Source organism: Anas platyrhynchos, chromosome 1 (genome assembly GCF_047663525.1).
Source record: "Anas platyrhynchos isolate ZD024472 breed Pekin duck chromosome 1, IASCAAS_PekinDuck_T2T, whole genome shotgun sequence".
Taxonomy (NCBI): Eukaryota; Metazoa; Chordata; class Aves; order Anseriformes; family Anatidae; genus Anas; species Anas platyrhynchos.
This window is the reverse complement of record NC_092587.1, coordinates 110,870,634-110,889,328: the sequence shown is the minus strand read 5'-3', so window position 1 is coordinate 110,889,328 and position 18,695 is coordinate 110,870,634. Positions and strand designations below refer to the sequence as shown.

At 38.8% G+C, this 18,695-nt stretch overlaps 1 protein-coding gene across 4 annotated transcripts in view; it reads right to left on the bottom strand.

The window, feature by feature from the left end:
- Positions 1 to 2,974: 2,974 nt before the first annotated feature.
- Positions 2,975 to 18,695, bottom strand: part of SON (SON DNA and RNA binding protein) — a 37,184-nt gene continuing 21,463 nt past the window's right edge. For 3 of the 4 annotated variants that reach the window (XM_072026540.1, XM_027449158.3, XM_027449159.3), the window contains 6 exons: positions 17,868 to 17,978; positions 17,344 to 17,460; positions 9,699 to 9,846; positions 5,546 to 5,614; positions 5,347 to 5,462; positions 2,975 to 4,869 (listed from right to left, as the gene is read on the bottom strand). In XM_072026540.1, the coding sequence (XP_071882641.1) occupies positions 4,711 to 4,869; positions 5,347 to 5,462; positions 5,546 to 5,614; positions 9,699 to 9,846; positions 17,344 to 17,460; positions 17,868 to 17,978 (720 nt within the window). In that variant the 3' untranslated portion in view covers positions 2,975 to 4,710. Of the gene's footprint in view, positions 4,870 to 5,346; positions 5,463 to 5,545; positions 5,615 to 9,698; positions 9,847 to 10,563; positions 10,644 to 17,343; positions 17,461 to 17,867; positions 17,979 to 18,695 lie in introns of all 4 variants that reach the window. The other variant, XR_011804494.1, reaches the window with a different exon arrangement.

Here is an 18,695-nt window from a genome sequence, read left to right as displayed (position 1 = left end):
GTTCTCGTGTGGTATGAATTGAGGCTGGAAGGCCGCTTCTTTTCATGTGCATTCCCTTATAAAAGAGGGAGCTGCTGCTCTGTGCAGTAACCCATAACCCACTCCTGAAGGGTGGAATTCTCAGCATATGCCTTCCTTCTGAGACTGCCAAGAGCAGGATAGCTAAACCTCAGTAATGTTGCACCTCTTGGTTTAAAAGTAACCTCTGAACTCCGGAAAACTGAAGTCAAATGGACACAGTTCCAGCTGAGTCTGATTAAAAGGCTAGGACTGCTGGCAAAATTGTCCGGTATTCCCAAATCTACTTATCTTGAAATAAGACCCTTTTAACAGGCAGTTTGTATAATGTAACATGAATCAGATTGAGTTGGAGAAACACAATGCAGTTACGCCACCTGATCGAAGCAGAGAAAACAAGAGGCAGCAGGATGCTGCTGTGACTGCAGAACGCTGTCCTGCTTGTGCACTCAAAGCAAAATTTCTAATTCTATCGCTATTTTGCACAGAAAAAGCAATGCTTGCGTTCATGCTACTCTCATCTTTACCCCAGTGGCGTCCTGTTCACCTCAATGCCACATTTCCGGAGCGGTGACGTCAGACTTGGGGAAACTGGAGTCTGTCAGCAAATGGCTGCAGACTGAGGTGTGATGAAACCTTGCCCTCCCCCAAGTTATTTTGTAGCTACACCACTTGAGTACAGCATGTATACAGTTATACTTGAATAGTTTATGTTTACGTTGTTGCTTTACAGTAACTACCGTGATGCTGATAGTCTAATGGCCAGGACATCTGGAAAGCTAGATAAAGCTGGATAAAGGTCTCTATATTATGATGGAAAAAATGCAGCTTAGAATATTAAACAATAACTCTCCAAAAAATACAGTTTTGGTGGTGTTCATGTAGCACAATCTGACTCAAGGAGAAACATAAAGACCAGACAAAGTACATTACTGCTTCATATCAAACACCAGTAGTGAAAAATCGAGTGTTGGTGGCATCACAGGGAATACCAGAAGACCTCGTTTCTGCAGTTGCTGCTGTGTTAGCGCTGTCCCCTGCAGTCACGTTAAGAAAACAGTTACTCCAACGCTTTTTTAATCTTCTTCCTCTGCCCCCATCAGCACTAGCTCTGCTGTAGGGTTTTGCAGTTTGCTGTAAACCAACTTTTTTCGTCCAACTCCAGTCATCTACAGCAGCTTGTGTGTAAAGTTGGTGAACATAATACAGTAAAACCCTGCTGTAGCTGCCTTTATGGGAAAACACTTGTAATTACTCAAGCTGGTAACGATTTCAGTATTGCAGACTTGAGATTATCTGCTTCTAGGAAACACTACAGTTACTGGTAATTACAGTTGGTATTTTCACATCCAACATGTTAGACTTCCAGAGATAAACTAACAGCAATTAATAGCTGGCAGTTATTAAATTATACTCATTCCAGTATGAATTTGGGTTTGTTAAATAACAATTACATTCTAGGCTCTCAGAGAGATAAACGTCAAAACATTTGCTAGTGGACTCTTTTACCACTTGCTGTGCACCATTACCTGAAGCTGTGGCTCCTCCTTGTAATACAAACTCCATTGGTTCTAAGTCAGCTTTGCCTCTAATTTCAGAAGCATGGTGCTGTTGCTTGTAACTCTGTGGTTAAGTGTGCTGCCCTTGAAGTGTGCTTGGCTCCCTCTAATTTCTCCTGTAAGAGCTACAGCATTACACTGCCCAGGCTGCTGTTCTTCCACTCCAAGTATGTGTTTTCAGTACGTATCAGCATTATTCCAACACTGTTTTTTTAATTACTATTTAACCTGTCCAAATGGGTGAATTTTCATTACAAGTGTGACTTGTTTGAGAGATCGAGGCTGAAGCAGTTGACGAAGATTTTAGACAGTTTTTGCTCTTCAAGAGACACTTTCAAATTTCCCAGGGCACAGGACCTTCACCTTCCTACCTCTCCAGCCCAACCTACTTAAAATTAGTAGACTGCCAAGAATTTGTTCTGGTGGAAGCTCGCTACAAGTTCTCGGGCACCTGTTTCAAAATGCTCCTCACCCCAGGAAGGTCAGAAGCACTTTCAGTGAGATCGCTCCTCAGGAAAGTTCCGCACCAAGAGGAAATCCAACAGGCAAACTCTTCATGTCATCCCCTAGCAGGAGTCACAGGCTAGTCACCCCTGAGACAGCCAAAGCACTGCATAAATAAACAGGTCCCGAGAGAGTGTTTCCTAGTTGGTCTTTTTAATATATGACTACTTGTCTATTCCTGCATGCGAAGGAAACTCAAAGCAAATTTACAAACTTAACAGAAGCACATCTCTGCACTAGCTTTAAATTAATATATCATTCTAAACAGGAACGGAACTAAAATAGAAACCTCAAAGTCAAGAAGTGTCGTAATTAAGGTATTACACACCTTAATTTCTTTTAAAGTCTTCCTGAAAAATCAAAGGTTAAATCTACATACAGTACCATGTCTTTAAGGCATGAAATCCAGAATTTGCCTAAACAGTTACTTTTTAAATGGTGTCTTCTATGGGACTGAATTCATCCGCTCCCCGTTGCTGTAAGATAACACGTATGTCTACATTGTACATGGAGAACACAGACCAAAAAAGAACAGAATTAACAAGTACAAGAGGTTATGTTCCAGGCTTGATACTGAACAGCTGTGAAACCAGTGCTTACATGGACACCGTAAACCGAAGAGAACGACCAACGTCGCTGATGTTCCAGCTGTATCAAAGCAGACATTTAACCAAAAGCCTTTTTAGGAGCTGCCTCCCACATCCTGAGTTAATTGCTTGGAGTCAGACATCAAAGAGTCAGACTTAGCTAAGATGGCTACAACACCCAGTTCTCCCACAGCAGGCCTTCCCGTTGCTGTACCATCCCTTTAAGCTTTTTAATATACACCTTACAACTAGTTCAAGCAAATGAGGCAAGGAGATCTTCAAACAATTTTACACAGAGACTGAAGGTGAGAAGCCAAAGGGAAAAAAACTTTAATTAGAGACAACTACGTCCACAAAAAACTTAGGCATTTCTAGAGTGCTTTGATAGACTAATAAGGAGTTTTATTTCTTGGGTGTGTGGTAGAGAACCCAGTACCTTTTCTCTGCTGTATGCAAAAGGAGACATTGGTACTTGTTCATTTAGGGCAAAGAAAGAGACCTCATTCAGTAACAGTTGAGAGAATACACACAAATAACTTACTTTGTGGAAGAAGAGCTACTAGTAATTCTTCACCTCCAAGATCCTACTGCCATCGCAAAGGTCATTCATTCACTTTAGGCCTGAGCACAGTCTTACTGCGTACAAATATATTTTGTTCCTGTCCCCGATGAAGCTCTGGTCAGTAGATGTAATACACAAAGACCTCAAAGACTTTTCGGAAGTAAGCACCTGCACCACTACAATCCATACAGAAGTCCTGGCAGTCTGCTCATAACACAGACACATCTGGCAAATTGTGTACAATGCCCTTGCCAATTCAAAGTGCACATAGCTAAAGAACTAATACTTCTTAAATTAAGAGGGGAAAAAAAATAAAAGGAGAAGCCTTCTACCTCCTTTCCCTTATCAAACTGCCAAAACTCTGGATCAGGTTGTCTCCTTGAGGGCAGAGTACCGTTACGGAAAATGTCAGCCCAAGGACGTAATTTGGTAAGAGTCTAAAGCAACTGAACATGACTAAAGAGATTCCGCAGCCCTAACAGCTGCCGCTACTCCTCGTAAAGGGCAATTTTATACTGTGCGTTTCTTCACAAAGCTCTTTTGGCATCGATATTAATTACTGTTTACTGACCAGTGATTAAGATTATGAACTTGTGCTGCTTTATTGACCAAGTTGGGTACAACAATTTAAGCATCATTCTATCCCCTCCCTCCCCCCAATCCAGTTGTAGATTTGTTAGACTTTAAAATTCACATTAACCACAAATCCATACAATCAACATCAGGCAGTGTGTTAATTTTGTTTGGAATAGACAACTCCGTTATCTCCCTTCTCAGAACATGCAGGGAGAGTCGCTTTGAAATCGCCAAGTCTCATCGGTTTCCATTGCTGGACTTTCTGCCATCCCTTTTTTCAGCAAGTCTTTTGCCTAATCATGTGTGTCGTAGAGTATGGGCTGCATGGCCAGTTGCAGTGCACCACTGAGTTGAACCCCCAACCAAAACTCCAAGAGAAGCCGCAGCGTTAATTAACACTGTACAACAGGGCTACCACTGCTTGCGTTCTCACAGGGGTAACAGTACTGGCCCAGTATCTGTCCAGCAGTACACGCCAGCCTTGACTAGACTAAGGTAAGCTGCGTGGCCTTTTACCAGCTGTAGGCAAAAGTGCAAGAGTAGCTTTACCGAGACCAGGGAAAACTGCAGCATCGTACAAAACAGTATGAAAGTGTTAACATTCCATATTGAAGAGAAATTGCATGAGTTTTAAAACAAGGGTTTAGATTACTGATGCCTCCAGAGTCTGTCGTCTGATTTAGTCATTTAAGAAATAATTACATCACTAATGTAAACAATATAAACATACCAAAAACTAAGTATGATTTAAATACATTTTGATGGTACAAAAGAAAAACCTGAAGGTGTCTGTACAAGTTTTTACAACGTGGGAATTGCCAATGTATTTACAACATGACAGGGCAAATACCATTTTTGTGCAGAGTAAAATTATCTGAAATAATGTCAATATAAAAAACAATATCTAGCGGTGTGAGGCACTCCTAAACATGGTGGTATTAACCATGCTTTCCTTTGGTACAAGTCCCATCGCTTGGAGAGCCGCAGTTGCTGCTGTGGCTTTAGCATGCTTCTTATTAAGGCTGGCAAAAGTAGGCCTATATTCATTTCCATTGACTCTCACCTGTTTGAGAGAGAGGGAAAAGAGATGTGTTAGCACGAGCCTCTTTGTTTCCCTTTCAGGGGCAGACAGAATTCCTTTCTAGTCTGTGAGCGTAATCATTTCCAAATGGTAATTATTAATAAAAGATAATCACATGAGAAAACAAAGACTACATTCTAAGATAAGACAGAAATAACTAAGCCTTGCTCACTATCTAAAACATCAAGACTTAAAACAACATCTGCAAACAAGAAGCGAGAATGTGACTCCACACAAGTGAATCATTTTACTAACAAGTGGAACGAGATCAGAGTTTCTCGATGGATTTACAATTTTACGTGCTTAAGAGATCTGACTTGGCCTTTACAGAAACTGGACTGAAAGTTTAGCACTGAGACATTGCCCAGCACGCACCAGCCTGCAATACACAAATACAAAGAAATTTAATACCACCTTTTAATAGAGAAACGAACAGCAAACAAGGATATTCAAACATACCTTGAAGATGAAGTGTTTGCGATGATCAGGCCCACTATCATCCACCAACACAAACTCAGGTGGTGACCATCTTCTTTTGTTACAGATCTCCATCAATGCAGAAACTGGATGTTTACCTTAAGGATAAAATACATGTGAAATCGCAGTGCTGCTACCAGAGCAATCATTTTGAATGAGTTTTTCAAGATAAAATTCTCACCTGAAAGATCCTTCATCACAATGTAATGTCCAGATCTCTTTTGTGCCTTCTCTCCCACAGCAACAAGCCCTAGAAAAAACATCATCAAGTTTGTATTTATGATTCTCACCTTACAGTTTCTGTATTCTCCTAAGGAAAGCATTAACACACAGCAGTGGAGACAAAAATATGGTGACATCGTATGACTGTCTTCCCAGAAGTCTTTCAAACTTCCCTTTCATCCAGCACTTTCTTTTTATCTCCATACTACAGACAACGTTCTTCTCAAGTGCTCCCGTAAGATTCTAGGCAAGCCAACTAGCAGAAACTTTTGAGCAGTCTTAAGCAAGTCAGGAAACATCTGGTTTTCTGCACCCTCTTTGGAGAAACACTGAATGAGAGAAACTTCAAACCATTTTCTCATTCAGTATTTTTACCACTGTTGTGCAACCCAAAACCCATCCACTACCTTAACAGTTTGCCCTTAACATGCCAAGCATGTGAAGTACATCAATTGGCCAGTATCAACTGTACCTAGTATGTCCTTTTACTGTATCAAATAATAGTGTCCTTATAACATGTGCTCTCTTTATTTAAGAGTATTCAAATTTATTTATTTATTTTTGAATGGACAAGTTCAGAGCCCAGTTAAGTGATTTCAATTGCATCTGAACATAAAATAGCAGAAAAGCATGCAACTGGGCCCAAAGGTAATAAACAGAGCACAAGTTTCAGTGGAAGCCACTGTGAAACATAACAGCAGAACACTTTCCTTTTTAAAATCTTCAAGAGTAAAGGATAAAATATAACAATCGTCAAAAATGTACCAAATATCAATAACCACACCATACTTATGAAAAGACTCACGTTTCCTTCAATTCAGTTTGCCCTTACCTTAAATAGCTGCAAATGAACAAAGTATCTGCCTGGTGGTTCAAAATTTCTCTGACTTCAATCCTTCAACGGTACCTTGTTTCTTACCTCAATTTTTGTTTCTGTTCCTTGCTTTGGTGAATAAAGACAGGGAGATACTGCATTTGTTTCCAGTTTCCTCCTGTTCCTTCAGCTTATTTTTGTTGGCTTTTTTTTTGCTTTAAAAGAAAATTCTCCCCTCCTTACTAGATTTTCATCCTAATATTCATGCAGCTCTTAAATATGGACTTTTCAAGTAGCACTAAGTCCCCATAGATACCAAAATGAAAATTGTATTTTTTTGTTGTTTTTCATTAAAGAAGTTTATAACCAAAATAACCGAAGAGTTCCTCTGAACAAACAATTCTTACATCACTCGTGCGTGCATTAATACTGTGTCTCCCTCACTCCGAGTCCCTGGCACTCATCTTCCACATCTTGTCCCTGGCTGCTCAAGAGGGATTCTGAGAAAAGCTGCGACAGACTCTGATTAGCTCTGCTTTTCCCTCAGAACTGGTGGACCAAGTGTCTTTGTACAGAGACCAACAGCAATGTTCAAGAAGGTTTTTAATTTCAATTCTGCCAGAGGAACACAGATCTGAACCACTGTCCAAGAAAGCAGGGTCTAATGGAAACCTATGACACAGGCAGACAACTTTTTGGTTCATATCTTAGTGAAGCTTACTGAACATCTCTTCTGTAAACTGCTTGCTCCTGTATTTAGAAGAAGTATTTTATTTTGTGAATAAGTTCTAAAAATGTGGAGGTTTCTGTGTTTTTGTTTTTGTTTTTTTTTTTCTTTTGGTTGTGTTTTTTTTTTTCTTAATGACCGACAGACCCCATTTTAAAACCTCAGCCTGATTTTCAGTGATATACACGTGCTGAGCGTTTTTTCTCTAAGCCTTCACTTCAACAGTCTGTAAACCTCCACAAAGAACTTAAGAAAATTTGACTTTTTATACATTTAAGCATTCAAGAACACTTGCGTATGAAGAAGCTTTTCAGCTATGTTTCTTGAATGTATCACCACTGCTCAATTCCTTCCTTGTAATGCATGAAGCATTGCTTCTTCATAATGCAAGTTGTCACCTTATAACTGTATTTCTTAATTTTGAGCGAGGCGTATTCTTTATCAACACAGAATAGATTTTTGTGAGAATAACAGAAGATTCAATATGATAATAACCAAATATAAAAAATAGGTAAAAATAAAGCAAAACCCATCCATCACTAAGCTTGTAAGTATTTAAAGATGAATCCATCAAGTGCCAGGAGTTGATGTCTTTTATCTCCACCTAATTTCTTCCTCACGTAATTGAGAAATAAGCTGTATGAAGGAGAGACAGCAAACTATCTGTGACAGAATGGCCAGCTCATAGAGGACCTTATCCTGGCTGTGAACTTTGGGCTTGATCCTTGAAATTTCAATTTTAAATTCTGCAAGTGTTAAGGAAATTTGTATCTGAAATCACGTTCAGATCCTGGGATACACTTTTAGAACCAGAAATTTGAGCTGTAATGAAAGTGTGCATCCCAAGAATTATTTTACCGGTAGAAGGGTTCACAGGATGCGCAGCAATAGCTTCCTCTTTCCTACAATGTGATAAGAAGCAAGCAATATAACGTACAGAGCCAACTCTTCCCTCCTCACCACAAAAAGCCACCACTATGTTACGCAGGCTGCTTAAGAACAATCCTCAAATTTCTGGTTTCAATTTCTTCCCTCTGACTGATAAATAATCAAGCTAAATTGAAGGAACTCTTACCAGCAGTGAGAACTCTACAACACAGCATCTACAAAGACCACAGTAAGTGAGTAACAGGAACAAAGAGAACATTTTCGAAGAATTTCCTGACAGTAACTGTCACCAGAGTATCTTTTTTTTTCCCCCCCCTTTAAATGGAAAAGTTGCACAGAAGAAAAACAACTGAAAAGCAAGTTTTGTCATTGTTCATGTTAAACGAAGATGTCTGTATTACTGTGTCCCGTATTTTGAGACTGTTGCACTTCTCTGGTTGTAAAACCGTACTATGCTACTAGGTCTTTAGAATTCAGAAAGCAATGGATATTTTCCTAGCTTGGGCAAGATTTCTCATGTTCTCCCTTAATATTCAAATTGTATAAATTAACACTTTAACTGACTTTGATCAACTGAGCAGTACTGAGAACTAATAGCATCTCTGCAAACAAGCTTTACATTTCCACTTACATGCTTTGTTTTCTTCTTTAATTATGAGCATTGACAGAAGTTAGAATTCAAAATATTTTATGCTTTAATTTTAGATGTTATCTATATAACATAATAAAACTTCCCAGTCTGGGGTGCATCAGTTTGATAACATGCATATTAGCATAATTAAGTGATAAATCTTAACTGCTACAATTCTGTATCTTTTTACGTAAAATGTTTAAAATTTGAATAGGCATTTCAGATAGAAAGTTTTCATAAACATCTCCTCTGAATACTGAAGTCTTGCTGAATATGCTGGCAAGATGGCCAACCATATAAATCGTGCTGCCACTTTAGGCAGCCTGTAAGTAAAAAGTTTGTTCTCTTGAATCAAATGAGACCAGTGCAACGGTTTTCTACCTGCGGCCATAGACTTTATGAAGAGGAAAGGATGCTAAGGCAACATTTGAAAGCAAGCAGGGAAACATCACTGCAGTTGAGCAGAGGTGGCTGTCACAGGATCAGGCTAGGAAATGGAGAAGCAGGTGTATCAGATGGCTAAGAAAGCAAACCATCCGTTTGGAAGACCGGAAAATCAGCGTGACACTCCATTCACGTCAGGACTTCAGCTGAAAGGCAGCCGTAACTCAGCTCTGCAGCTCCCAGCTCTGTCCTTCACCACAATTTGAAGTTAAGCAGTCCTTACATCCTGTCCCATTCCTGCTTCAGCCACGTTCTCCAGACCAACCGCAGTGGTTTTTCCACAACTCATTTCCCTGTCTTGCCTTTTCCAAACATTCAACTGAGGCATATCACTTGTTTAAGAGCTAAGAACCCCTTTTTAAAGTAGAAGGCGATAGTCAGGGGAAGCTGGAAGAACACTTCTGGAAGTGTTCCCAGGCTTAAGGACAGGACCTATAAAATTAATCCAGGCCTTGAAACACTAGTATCAAAATCACCTACATCACCCTTTTCATTTTCTCCGTGGAAGTGAACCTAGAAAAAGCTTACTACTTCAAAAATTACTTTGCCTATCTTCAAAATAGGTGTAAGAATTCTATACTGCCATACAACATTTAAGAAGTGCTTACCTTTTCGATCGGTCTTAAAATCAACCATAATAGGTTCAACACTGCCTTCTTTGTTTTTTCCAAGCCCCTCTCCTTCTCTCCAGCCCATTTTTCTCATCAGTTGAGCTCCCATTCCTCCAGTTACAGGGGCTGCTCTTAAGAACTGATCCTATCCAGAAAAAGAAAAGTAAAACAAATCCTAAAGTTAGGACTGGGATTTTAAAACTTAAGTGGGAGCTTCCAAAAATGTTCCTAACAACCTTTCACAGACTCAATTCAGAAAAATACACCTTAGCTTTATTACAGCCGTATAAACCAGAATTCACGCAGACACACAATACACAAATCAATATTGCCAAAAAAGAACAACTTAAGAAAATCCTAGCACAATCCAAAAGTGGCAAGTGACCCATTTCCGACGTACGAACTTAACAAAATGATAACCGTTCAGTTTTAAACACACTACTCTGGTTCCAATGCGTCTCTTCGCATCTCGTGAATGGAGGCAGTGTTAACTGTTTAACTGGCAACAGTTGTGCCAAGTGTACCTATTTATTGAACAAAATACAAGCACATTTAGTAATGACATTCAAATCGTGTTTACGCGTACTTTAAACATAAAAAGTTTCCCCATTTTATTACACGGCAGTTGCACATTCAAGTTCTACACTGAAAATCCACATGAAACAGATACAGGCTTTTCTTTTCTCTCTTTTTTTAAAGGAAAAAAAGGCGCTTAGCCACACAGTTTAGCAGCAGTAGTCGTCACATTCTTTCAAATCATCATTAACACAATAGCTGTTAACTGTCGAAAGCTTATAAACAGAAATTTTAAAAATCTGTTTTGATGTAAAGAACTTTAAAAACTCCTTAAATGTTTACGTACCTAGGCCTCGATGGCCGCAGTGTTGTGAATAGTAGGGCTGGCATTGACCGTGGCAAGAAGGCAGCTACAAGGATTTGACCCTGAAACAAGTTTCCATATAGAGGGGTGAAAGTTCACAGGTTATTCTGTGAACTATCATCTCTCTTCTGCCCCACCCACTGACCCAAGTAAGTAAGTCAATCATTTCCATCACGGCAAAAAATTGCTTGTCTTAAAATATACAAGTTTACACACTGGCACTGATAAGTCCATCAGTTATTTCTCATAGTAGGTTAGAGGATACAATGCCTAGTAGTTTTGTAGAAATTTTACTTACTATCAAAGCAAATTAGTAGAACCTTTTTTTGTTGTTGTTGTTTTTCTCCTGAATTTTGAGTTGTGCTTGCAAAAGTAAGCATTTCCGAGATTTGGACAAAGACTGAAAAGAGTTCCTTGGTTCCAATTTGGAAGTAAATAAAACCAGAAGTCTTACTTTTGCAGAGACCAAGGATCACGGATTTTTAAGGGGATTAACTTTTCAACATTTGCAACTGATGCACGCCAATAACGCATGTGTGTAATCCCCGCTATTCATGGTGTTAAGAAGATTTAAAAAAAAAAAAAAATCCGGAAGGTTGTGGTAAGACTTCTCCAAATATTTACCAACTAACCAGTGAAGGAAATACCTATCAGTCATGCAACTGGATGCTGCATTTACTCACAGGGCGCTCTGATGGAAGAGCAGAGAGGTTAAACCCACCTCTCCAGTTTCACTTTTGTTTGGACTGGTGCAGATCATGCAGTGTGTGTGTGCAGAGACAATCACTTCCTCGATACCGACTGCCTCGATCTAGACACCTAGAATGGCTTTTACTTACTTCCATTTTTCATTCTCCCCTCTCTTTTCCAGGAACCTCTCATAAGAAAAGGGCAACCATGCCGAGAATGATACAAACCCCAGTCAATGTCACCCTGGGTTCCGATTCCTCTTTTGTACCTGCTTTGCAATGATAGAATTTTCAACGTAAGCATCTGTTTCATTATCACCAGCGTGTATTCAGTTCACAAGTGAAAGAGTGACGTTTTTTGACGAGGTCATTTTACTGTGACACAGCTTTCTAAGCACACCTGCAAACGTACCAATTTGAGGGTCGGGGTAACGTATAAAGAAAAAGGGAAACAATCGAGGTAGTGATATTCCAAGTTGAAAATTAACGCCCTGAGCTCCTATACAATAATTATTAGAGCCTGAATAAATTCCAGATATTGGAAATAAGGAGGTTTACATTCCGAAATGCAGTTTATTAAAGAAAAAAAATAAAAAGGCAAAACCACATCTGTTCTAGTATATGAATTCACAATCCTATGTGATAACTTGGGTAGTTTGTGCTTTTTCTTTTTAAATATTGTGCTGATTTTTAACATGCACAGCATAAGCAAGACAACAAGGGCTTAGAAATGATTAAGTTTTGTTTCATTACAGAACAGTTGTACTTGGGCATCACATTAAAATGCTAAACCAAGTAAGCCTAGCACCAATACGAAGAGAGCTGGAAGACGCCTACTTTGATTCACATTATTAATGAAGCAAAGAAGGATGGCAGTAGGGAAAAATATTCTTCAAAAAAATTTTTAAATAAGAAAACAAATACAAAACAGTAATGTTGCCTGTAAAATTATGTTCTATGTGCCTCTTTTCTTTCTTGTAATTCAATACAACCAAACGTACTCCATGCTTTAATGGAGTATAAGTAAAAATTAGTGCTACGCTTCTAATGATATTTAAAAATTTAAAATATTAGAAATGATAACAAGAGCAAGGAAGCAAGATATAAGCATCTTTTCAGTTTTAAAAACGGTAAAAGGCTTCTTCTGTCCCACAAAGTACTTAACAGCCAGGTACCCCTGCAGATCTGGTTCATATCAAATTGAATAGTATTGAATACAACTAACCTCAGGTTTCTAAGTACTTGGTTTCTGTTGTCAGAATGAATTATTTAGAAAATAACTATAATATTTCGTTCTTTACTCCCAATTTGAGTAAGGCAGCACAAAAATTTGATGCCATCTTTCCTCTTGATCTCTGAATTCCATGAAGTCAGCCAATTAAAGCACATTTCCATTCTGCCAGCAGATGGAGACAACTAACATGCCAAATTCTCGTGTCACTAACTTTTCTTTAAAAAGCAGGCTACACAGTAAAACCTGTTCAGTTAGCTGTTTTTTTTTTCCAATAATTTTAACTAAAAATTACTCCCCTTTTTTAAGGCACTTTAGGGCAACAAATCAGGAGGGAAGGGGAGAAATCAGCATCACTAATCAAAAATAAACTACAAATGCCAAAATTAGCATGTATGGGGCTTTAACAAAAAAAAAATCACACTTGAAAGATCATTTTGCTGCTTTTTGCTTAAAGACAATGTGAACTACACAGTCACCATTCTTTTACTGCAAAAGCTATCTTTAGGGAAAAAAAAACAACATATGGGATTAAATAAAACCATAGAATAGCAGCTGCAGTTTCCAAAATATTATTTGAGAGGTCTTGAAGCACATTATCAATGGATGTTCTTTGAAAACACCTGTTCCTTCTCACAAAGCTGATGGGCATTAAAGCCCAGGTTCTGTCAGAAGGCAGGTTTCTCTCTTTTGAGCAATGCTTTATTAAGGAAAGCACAACAAAGCCTTGAAGGCCAGCAGTTAGTTCCAGCTGTAGCTCAACGGGCTGTCTCCAGATTACTTTAAGAATGATTTCCAAGAACTTATGAGTGAAGTATTTTTGGTGAAACTTGCAAAGCAACCGAGTTTTCCATTATACAACCTGTGGCACTTTTAGCTGAAGCCACATTCTTTCCCCAGTACAAGAAGGGGAACATCTTTCCATAGGATCCCATCAAATGCCTTACAAAAACTACGCTCACAATCAGCTTCAGGATTTCTGTTCACAGCTTTTGCAGACAATCAATCGAAACCAAGCTGAGGATAGCTGAAAAAAACATCTTGAGGACTGAGCAGAAGCCAGCCCGGTATAACCAATCAATATAACATGGCTGATTTGCCTTGACACCTGGCTTTCATTTCCAAATAAAGCTCCTTGTGTGACACATACGGCAGTAAGAATACTGGTATTTTCATAGGTTGCCTTGCTAAAAGGTCAGCAGTCCTTGTGCAAGTAATAATCACAAGACTTACTTTTACCTCTATCATTAGCATTTTGTTCATCTACTATGGCTAGATTGTGAAGAATGGAAGAAAAGATCCAATTTTTCAGAACTTACTACACAAAAACCAACATTTTAGAGGCCACTGTAAAATTGCTTGTCATGCTTTAGCACAACGAAATGAAACAAACCCCAAGCATTACTCTGTGCATGTAAAACGTTGCAAAAACCTTGTTTTGGAGAGCAAGTTCAGGCCATTGAATTAAGATGGTAAATCCAGAATCAAGTGGTGACTGTGCTAAAAGTCTGATTAAGCAGACCTCAAGAGAATTTGCTTGGAAAAAAATCTGACTGCTTCCACTGATTTGACATTTATTCAAGCAGCACCGTGTATTTGTGAGAAGAAAAAAAAAAAAGAAGCAACCTCCAGAACGAGTCCTATTTGTGAACTGATTACACCAGTGATGATAAACTGAAACAGAAACCATTTTTCAGAAGAAAAAGATATTATTGTTCGTAATTGTTGTAATGATAAAGAAGCCTAACAACATTATCATTCCTCTACGAATACTGCTCAGAACCCTACGCATAAACATCATGAATTAGTGTATTACTTTAAAAAAAAAAAACACACCTTACTCCTAATTGGTATGTCACTCATTCAAATGTGTCACGTAACTGTTTCAGTAGCTAAGTCCCTCAAAACTTGGTTGAGATAAAACTGAAATTCCAAACATATTTTGGTGAGTACATATTACCTCTCCAGAGTCATTTTTAACGTTTAAAAAAAAAAAAAAAGGCAAGCTGAAATCCAGGAAATGCAAAGTGACAAAAGCACTTATCACACAAGTTCTCTAAGTACCTTAGATTTTCTCCCCTCCTGGCACTGCTGTTCTGTTTCATTACAGCTATCTGGTTTGGTCATTACCTCTGTCGAGCACAATGTGTGTACTTGTCAGATGTTCTGTTTACCGATGTTCTCTTCACCTGATCACCAAATGCCTAGCTGACACTGCCTCTGTTTCTGCTAACCAGTACACATCCACAAGTCCTCTTATGGCACGTGCTCTCTTATGGCAATCTCCTATGAAATCCTAATCGCCTGGAGTAAACTCCATCTTTAGTCAGAAAATTGCATTAATTTACACATGCCACGTATCCCAAAAGTCCCGTAGCCCTACTAGTAGATGAAAATTACAAATATATTTTTTAATGTCAAAAAATACGTCCTTTTGTTTTGTCCTAAGAAAAGAAAAGTAAGTACAATTCTGATTTCAAGCACTACATCGCGTAATTAACGGGAACTATGTTACAACTTCATGTGCCTAAATAAAACGTAACCTGTACTTTGCATTTCATGGTTGGTTCGTATTCGTGTCACTGAGAAAGATAACATGCATTCATAACTCATTATCCCTAATTCATTTTTTTTTTCCTCCTGTGAAGTCGTATGGATACGACTCCACATTAAGTTCATCAAACCTGAGTTTTGGGAAGGCTTTCATGGGCCCCACCGTTCCTAAAACCAGGAAGACACTCAGTCAGCCCTAACGCATTTTGTAGAGGGCGCATGACTGTAACTACTTGTCATCCTATGAGTCTGATGGCAATGTGTGTGCGAACATGAACCTGGAAAGAGCAAAAGAAGTCAAGCTGAGGAATGCCGAGCAGGGAAGAGGACTGTGTCCTTCTTACTATCTTCATAGAATGGCTTGGGTTGGAAGGGACCTCAAAGACCATCCGGTTCCAACCCCCTGCCATGGGCAGGGACACCTCCCACCAGACCAGGTTGCCCAAAGCCTCATCCAGCCTGGCCTTGAACACCTCCAGGGATGGGGCACCCACAGCTTCTCTGGGCAACTTGGTCGAGTGCCTCACCACCCTCTGAGTGAAGTGATCTTCACCCATCAACTCTTCTTCTTTACAGTAGCAGCCTCCATTCTGACAAACTACATGACGCTTGCCAAGGAGGATGCCTACTGTAAACCACTACATTTTTACAGCTATGGGAAAGACATAAGAGCTTCTGCCAACTCACTCTTATTTCTAGGTTTAACAAAACATTCCAATAAGCTTCTGCTCCTCACAGCAGTTATGCCCACAAGCCAGACACCAGACTCTTCTCTCATTTTCTCCTTATAAAGCTTTCTTTCAGTCGGACGACAGAGTACAGTTAAAAGACCAAGAAAAAACACATGACTTCTCCACTTAATTTTCCTTAGCGGACATTCCTGTTACTGCAAGGCACAGAAGACCACCAGCACAGAACCTCAGGGAAGGAAAAGGGGATGAGAAGGAGGCTTGGGAAAGAGATGATCTGAGATGCTTGCTTTCCTTTGCCTTGGGATTCCACTCCAGGTATGCAGAAAGGCAGAACCCTCAGGAAGCTTGCTGATCTCTTTCGCAAGCCTCTTGGAGAAAAAGCTCTCCTCTCCTCACCAACACACCTCCCTGCTGAGTGTGCTTTACATGTCTAAGTTCCTCTGCCAGGGACAATTATTGTAATCACAGCTGTTCTGTCACAATCTCACAAGTTGATAATTTTTAAAATAAGACTATTATCTACACTCGGTATTCATAACAAGAGCCCAAGATTCCCATCTAGCAAGTTGGACCTCTGTGTTGCCTGGCTCTCTGTATTGCTTGGCTATACAAAGTGGAAAAACAAGTTAGTGAATCTTGACGAAAATATTTCTATTTTTAGGCTGCCATAATTCTAGACTTCTGTGTTCACAGTTTACACCAAGTTTTGTGGAAAATTCTAGCTAAGCCTCAAGTCTAACCTACCAGTTTTGAGGTTTGCCTTAACACCGAATTCTGGAAGGATAAACAGATCCAGCATATACTCAACTACATTGCTTGTGAAAATAACCACCGTAACTCATTATTCTTTTTCATCTGAAATACAGATATTGCTTGAATTCCTCAGTTCTACTTCTTGACAGAGAACCAGTTCAGCATTCATTTTCAAAAGATGAAGCATGACTTATTGAACTTATAAAACGCATGTATGTATGACGCATCACACCCCCAAAATAAGCCAGCAGTACTCTGTAGGAAGAGGTAACTATTGCACTGGAGGATAACGTTGAACTTATGAACCCAACTGCAACTCCTGTTTTAATACTCCCAATTTTTGACTCCCAGAAAACACTGGTGATACAAATAGAGACAAAGCAGTCATCAGACAGAACCAAGCCAAACAGAATGGCTGTTTGGGACTTGGCTTGCTGAAGGTGATGCCAAAGTATCATTGACTTCAATGACATCAGGATCAAACCTTGCCTGATCTGCTTCAATCCCGTAAAAGTAGTGATGGACCTACCACTGCAGCCATACCAGTATCGTGAATGTCATTTCAGTGTAAGTATGTATGAACTGACTCAAGTATCAGACGCACATCTTATTGCGGTACTCTAGACGTTCGACTGAAATGTCATGATCAACGTCTTAACGCACAACAAAATGAACACAGCAGCAGCAAGTAGCTAAATTGATCGAAGACAAAGATTTAACTCAGTCTCTTGTAGTTGACACATGCATTACCATAGGTTTTTAAAGCACATTTCTGGCATGTTCCGATACTTTCGCTGATATTTAATATGTGATATTTAGACAAGTATGTCTGCATAACTTCTACCTTTCTAATCCATGCTTGGGGACCACTGTTGGTTAGCTCATCCGAAGACAGTATCTGTGCTCCTGTACTTCCCGTGAACTGGCCAGGTATGGAGTTTGATTGAGCCCAGGCATCAATCTGCAAAACAAAAATCAATGTAAGACCAAAACAAAGACTTTGCACATTTTGTCACAACTATTTCCTATTGCTTCTCAATAGCTTTCATATGATTCTTCACTTGTGTTTAGTAGTATGTTCATTACCACTCACTTCTATGCAGACTTCAAAAAACTGAGTATCTTTTTATATTAACTCTAAAACCTGAACTCTGAGTCTAGCAAGTTTGTGGTTCAATATTAGCACTATAAAAGGCAAATTAAATACTTTTTTTTTTTTTTTAAGTATGTGCCCATTAGTTGAGCTTCCAAAAAATGTACCAAAGCTGTATAGACACGTATGTACAAATAGGAAATGCAAGTGCTACAAAGAATAAACATTTACACTTTTTAACTCGATCAAAACACTGATGAAAAAGTGCAACATACCTGTTCCTGTGCACGATTTAGCATGCACATGGCCTCTAAATCGAACGTGTTTTCATTAAGCCTTTTCTGAGCCAGTGCTCGATCATTCATGGCTGTAGTTATGTCCACACCCTAGGAAGAAAAAGATGTTTTTTAAAAATACGTCAAAAAAAAAATAATATCCCATCTGATCTGGAAAAAGCTGTTGCAGAACAAATATCACAAGTACAACAGAGTTGTTTTACACATCAAAGTTTTGGTTTGGCATATAAATAGGCAATTAAAAAAAAAAAATCCTGGGACTACTTCTTATGTACATACACCGAGTATTCCTAAACAAATAGAAAATCTGAAGTTAAACTGTAACACCCTGATAATTTAGTATGATCTGCCCATAAAAAATATCTGAAGATTTATTTAAGAATCTCTAAAGATTTATTTGCAGAGATCTGTTTTGGTCCCTGAAAGTTCTATTTTTTAATACTTGGATGTTAGAGTTCAATGGAATCTTATTAACCAACAGAATTAAACATAATTTTAACAAAAACAAAAAATAGGCAAAGGCCTTCATATAGAGCTGTTTACATGAGTACCCTATTAAGTCACACTAAAACTTCAAGCTATACTACAGCAAGAATCACATGCATTCCATGAACTTGGCTTTACTGCTTAATAATCAGCATAAAAAAAAAATGCATAGAAGTGAAACCAGACTCGTAGTTCACAATACTGACTGTTTTGGAAAGGATTATTTATATTTGTGCTGCTAAACCAGAATAAAATTTAATGAAAAAAATCAAACAATCTCCCACATAACCAAAATCATCTGGGTAAAAATATGGAACAAAG